This window comes from Salvelinus sp. IW2-2015, linkage group LG19, assembly GCF_002910315.2.
Source record: "Salvelinus sp. IW2-2015 linkage group LG19, ASM291031v2, whole genome shotgun sequence".
In the NCBI taxonomy this organism is placed as follows: domain Eukaryota; kingdom Metazoa; phylum Chordata; class Actinopteri; order Salmoniformes; family Salmonidae; genus Salvelinus; species Salvelinus sp. IW2-2015.
Window position 1 is genome coordinate 19,621,003 of NC_036859.1, and position 6,000 is coordinate 19,627,002.

The 6,000-nt window shown below is 41.8% G+C and overlaps 1 protein-coding gene across 2 annotated transcripts in view; it reads left to right on the plus strand.

Moving 5' to 3' along the window:
• LOC111979248 (catenin delta-2-like) overlaps positions 1 to 6,000 on the plus strand; it is a 107,851-nt gene extending 101,851 nt beyond the window's left edge. For both annotated transcript variants that reach the window (XM_024009652.2, XM_024009653.2), the window contains 3 exons: positions 2,356 to 2,490; positions 2,660 to 2,736; positions 3,082 to 6,000. In XM_024009652.2, coding sequence (XP_023865420.1) covers positions 2,356 to 2,490; positions 2,660 to 2,736; positions 3,082 to 3,333 — 464 coding nt within the window. In that variant the 3' untranslated portion in view covers positions 3,334 to 6,000. The remainder of the gene's footprint in view (positions 1 to 2,355; positions 2,491 to 2,659; positions 2,737 to 3,081) is intronic.

The following is a 6,000-nucleotide window of genomic DNA, read 5'->3' on the forward strand; positions in this document are numbered from 1 at the left end:
CCACCCTTGGACTTGATTGATGAATTAAGGTCACTATTTAGTAAGGAGCTCCCCTCACCTGGTTGTCTAGGGCTTAATTGAAAGGAAAAACCAAAAACCTGCAGACACTCTGCCCTCCATGGAATGAGTTTGACACCCCTTCTTTAGAGCTTTAATTGCCAGACATTGCAGAACATTTTGACGATGCATTTCAGACATAGATTCTGAAAACGTAGTAATGTTTTGGATTAAAGATAGGATGAACAAAGCATAAGGTGGTGTCTGCCCAGACACAGCGGTGCACAGACACTAATAAGCAACTGGCAGTTACTCACTTACCCTTTGAGATGAAAAGAGAGGAAAGCAGGAGGAGGATGATGGAGGGATGACTCAGAACTAGCTGATTTTTTGGGGGGGTTGAATACCACAGCTCGGGCTCTGTTCACCTCAACAGCAGCCTCATAGGAGAGCCCTTGGGAGTTAGGGCCCGAAGCAGAATAAATAGTTGTCAAAATACGCTGACTAGAAGTCGCTCTGGGGAAGAGCATCTGCTAAATTACTAAAATGTAAATGTACCAGGTATTGGTACTACTGTTGTTGAAACCTATAACTTGGTACTGTAGCCTTTGGCTGTGTTTAATGGTGATTATAAGAGGATGTTCTTGTTACAGGGTGTTCTAATTGGAGTTTAATGAAATTCAACGTGGAAACACTGACCTTAATGGATCCTATTAGAAAGCAATAAACTCTCTGAGTAAAGATTTCATAGAAGAGCCATTTGTGGATGTTAGATCTGTTTAGCCTACAGTATATAGTTAGGCCTATGTGTTTGTTTTCATTACATGCATGTTTTCTGTCAGCCAGAATATCAGAATATGTTACTGTACAAGAGCGGGAGGATTATATGCTGAACAAAAATATAAACGCAACATGTAAAGTGTTGGTCCCATGTTTCATGAGCTCAAATAAAAGATCCCAGAAATGTTCCATACGCACAAAAAGCTTATTTCTCTCAAATGTTTACATTCTTTGCCAAGAGAATCCATCCACCTGACAGGTGTGGCATATCAAGAAGCTGATTAAACTGCATGATTATTACACAGGTGCACCTTGTGCTAGGGACAATAAAAGGCCACTCTAAAATGTGCAGTTTTGTCACACAACACAATACCACAGAGTGTGCAATTGGCATGCTGATTGCAGGAATTTCCACCAGAGCTGTGACCAGAGAAGTATATGTTCATTTCTCTACCATAAGCCTCCTACGTTGTTTTAGAGAATTTGGCAGTACGTCCAACCAGCCGCACAACTGCAGACCACGTGTAACCAAGCCAGCCCAGGACCTCTACATCTGACTTCCCCTGTGGGATCGTCTGAGACCAGCCACCCGGACAGCTGATGAAACTGTGGGTTTGCACAACCGAAGAATTTCTGCACAAACTGTTAGAAACCGCCTCAGGGAAGCTCATCTGCGTGCTCATCGTCCTCACCAGGGTCTTGACTTGACTGCAGTTCGGCGTCATAACCAACTTTAGTGGGCAAATGCTTACCTTCGATGGCCACTGGTACGCTGGAGAAGTGTGCTGTTCACGGATGAATCTTGGTTTCAACTGTACCGGGCAGATGGCAGACAGTGTGTATGGCGTCATGTGGGTGTGCGGTTTGGTGATGTCAAAGTTAACAGAATGCCACATGGTGGCGGTGGGGTTAGGGTATGAGCAGGCATAAGCTACGGACAATGAACAYAATTGCATTTTTTCGATGACAATTTCAATGCACAGAGATATCGTGACGAGATCCTGAGGCATATGGTTGTGCCATTCATCCATCACCTCATGTTTCAGCATGATAATACACAGCCTCATGTCATAAGGATCTGAACACAATTCCTGGAAGCTGAAAATGTTCCAGTTCTTCCATGGCCTGCATTCTCACCAGACATGTGACCCATTGAGCATGTTTGGGGTGCTCTGGATCGACATGTAAGACAGCGTGTTCCAGTTCCCGCCAAGTGGTGTGAGACAACATTCCACAGGCCACAATCAACAGCCTGATATGCGAAGGAGATGTGTCGTGCTGCATGAGGCAAATGGTGGTCACACCAGATACTGACTGGTTTTATGATCCACCCCCCTGCCTTTTTTTAAGGTATCTGTGACCAACAGATGCATATCTGTTGTCCCAGTCATGTGAAATCCATAGATTAGGGCCTAATGCATCTATTTCAATTGACTTATTTCCTTATATGAACTGTAACTCAGTAAAATGTTGCGTTTTTATATTTTTGTTTAGTGTACATGACAAAGGGGCTCAAATGGCTGCCAAACGTCTTTCACAGCTAATCATATACTTGATGTGTAATCTGTATGTTTGCAGCAAGTGCCCCTGCCTCTCCCCGAGAGATGATCAGCAGCATTAAGGAGAGGAAGACAGACTATGAATCAACGGGCACCAATGCCAGTTACCATGGCAACAAGGGTGAGCACACTTCGAGGAAAGATGCCATGGCAGGTAGGAAGGAATTTCAGGGCCTCCATCAGCTTCCTCCTCGTTTCTGGAGTCAGTGTGTTTTCATCAGATGATGTGTACTGTAAAACCAGTGTGAAGGCTTTTTGTCATTTCATAATAATCAACTTGACAACCATAACCACATACCTCTCTGTTTCTCTCCCACCTGTAGTTCAAATTTCAAGTGGAACCTCAACATTGTTCCGAGGTGCCTACGTCTCTCCTAGTGATGACATCAAACACAACCAGGTAAGGTTTGAAGAAATGACTTGATATCATTACAAGAGCAACGTTCACTGCTAGGTGAACTCTTAGAAAAAAGGGTTACAAAAGGGTTCTTCGGCTGTCCCCATAGGAGGACCCTTTTTGGTTCCAGGTATAACTCTTTTGGGTTCCATGTAGAACCCTCTGTGTAAAGGAGTCTACCTGGAACTCAAAAGGGTTCTACCTGGAACCAAAAAGGGTTCTTCAAATGGTTTTCCAATGGGGATAGCCGAAGAACCCTTTTAGGTTCTACATAGAAAAAGAGGTGCTAAGAGTCTACTGTCTTACCAGTAGCAGAGTAGTGCTCTAACCTCTGTGTGTGTTCTCTAGGTCCCTTCCCAGGGCCCCAACCCAGGCCAGGAGCCCTACCCTCCGTTCCAGAACCCTCCTGGAGTACAGTTTGAGGAGGCATTCTACGAGGACCAAGTCCACCAACGCCCTCCTCAGGCCACAGACTTGAACATGCACCTGGGCCTCAAGTCCACCGGCAACTACGTGGACTTCTACTCAGCGTCCCGCCCATATAGTGAACTCAACTATGAGACCAGTCACTACCCGGCCTCCCCGGACTCCTGGGTCTAGTGGACTATAGAGGAAGGACTGGTCGTCAGCAGTGTGCTGGGATAGGGGAGAGGAGCCGAAAGAGAGAGTAAGACAAAAAGGCCACGCATGCTTGCATGCACACCACAAGACATTTCTTCAGCGAGTTTAGTTTGTCCTAGAAAGCGATGTCCCACGCCCATTTGTCTTTGAAGAAAGAAGGCGAGAGAGAGAGAGACAGTCACAGAGCAGAAGGGATAGAAAGAGAGAGTCAGAAAGAGAGGAAGAGGGAGGGAAAGAGAGGAAGAAAGAAAGAGTATGTTCTTGTAAGAAAACGACTCACAAAAGGCAAAAGGAAGGTGTTAAATGATGGGGTCACCACCAGAAGCTTGGAGCGTTAGTGTGAGGAGCGGAATATTTTGGAGATGAGCAGTATTCTAGACAGAAGACAACTGTAAATATGTGGTATAGTAAAGAGATTAGTATGTGAAGCACAAGAAAATGAAGTGTCATACACAAGCTAGAGAATAGTTGTCAGTCACAAACTCTTATTAGGATTAATTTACGGCTTCAACCTGTGTTGTATGTAAGGAGTGTCCTCTCATGGGCAAAGGAATTGCTTCTAGACTTTGTATCTTTTGATTTGTTACGATTCTTTTTTTTATTTGTACTTTTTTTATTCCGAATTCTGGTGTTTAAGTATTTGATGTACATTAGAGATACAAGTGCATTGTGTATATTACACAAAGACCTGTGTCCCTTCCCTCAGTGTCTCAACAGAACGTCAACATGTCTGTTACATTCTGGGGGGAGAATGGAGTGTACAATGTCTGCACACAAACAAATACGAGCAAATATGTTTTAGCAGCAAAATTAAGAAATAATGTTAGTTATGGCTAATCTGATGTGAATTGGTGGAACTAAGCATCTCAACAGCATCATTCTACTCCCTTGGTGCTCTTCCACTGCCTAAAACAGTTTACGGATGGACGGTAGATATACTCAAAATACTTTTTATTTCCTACACGCCATGTAATTTTGTTTGTCAAACCATATCTACATGAAAACAAGTTTGTTCCTCCACAAGCCTCCAGGTGAACTGTGCTCATGGTCAGTTTTTCAATGTGCCAAACATGTTTATCTCCAAGCCGAGGGGTAACGTTGAACTTCTGTTGAAGTTTACATTCAACAGCAAGTCGTTGGTTCTAATAATCCCAGTTTGTAAATGCTTTTTTTATGTGTTTTAATGGAATAAAGCTATATATACACTGTAACAAGACTGGAACATTACCAGGAGACGAAAATAAGATCTTTGAGAGCTTAATTCCCTCCAAAGATGTACAAATTAGTTGAGTCTGTGTTGTAAAATAATCAATGTTTGAGAAAATGTGTTTTCTTTTCCAGAGAGGGTTGGCAATCATGTTCATGGTAGACTGTTAATAGAGTATGAATATATATTATATAAATATAAATATATACTTTTTATGTGCAGATGTGGATGTCACTTAAAGCAGCAACATTATGGAAGAGACTTGTAAAAAAATATTTGTTCACCTTTATTTTCTGGTCTACACACTAAAATGTTGACTTTGTGTAGGCATGTTGTTGCTATGTGAAATAGGGGAGACCAGGAGCGGAATATCCACAGAGATACAGAAGTTGTCACAGACCTCGTAACTACAGGAAAAGGTACTAAAAGTTATAGCTACAGATCTTTGTATTTTGGTGTTTACAGAATGTATTTAGCTACTTCATATCCCTAGCTTTGAATATTGAAATTGTCACAGTTGAATGTCTTTCACCCCCTTCTAAGAAAATGATCCGCTTTATCCTTGTTGGATTCCCTCAAACTTCTCAATATCAGTGGGGTGTACAGTTATCAACAATAGAGTTGATGATCCAGTGTGTGTGTTTCTGTCAAAGAGATGGAAACGGAATGAAAGTGGTTTTCCCCAGTAGGACACACGGTTTCATAGCGAGCCCTCCTTTGAGGAAATGTTTCAATAACATTGTGGCAACATAGATAAACAAATATTTAATTGCCCAGTAATGCATGAATAGCTCTTCTTTCAGTCAATGTGAAACAAAATGGTGGTAGGCTACACACTAAAGCTGAATTGAGGAGAAAACGGTCACACCTTATTTAGATAGCAAGCAGATGTTTATCAACAGATAGACTAGGGTAAGGGTTAAGTTTAGGGTTAGGATAAGGGTTGAGATTAAAGCTAAAAAAAGAAATCTTAAAAATTGTGACAACAAGCCCTGGTCTCCCCTACATATCATTTATAAATCTCTCGGTCATCTTCAGATGCTTGAACAATGAATAAATGATGCAAAACCCAAATTGTTCAACATATCCTACAACGATCCCCTTCTCATTAGTAAGCATCTGAAAACAGACAGTCCTTGTGAAAAGTAGGCATACCTGACAAACTGTATTGAACTATGTCAGTAACCTTTTTGTTGCTAGACAATGTGTTTTAAAGACTTGTGAAACTTTTTAGTGTCTCAACAGATTGCAACTGCTACAAAAATATAAACTGACCATCTAAGAGTAACTGTTTTGGGGGTTGTTTGTTCGTTACCAAGATCTATTTGTGTGTGGTCTGCCTGTGCTCTGTGTTCTAAAACCTTTGGTTCAGCTAGAAGAATTATGTTTACTCCTCTACATGAATATGCTCATTCAGTTTAGTAAAAAAATAAACAATG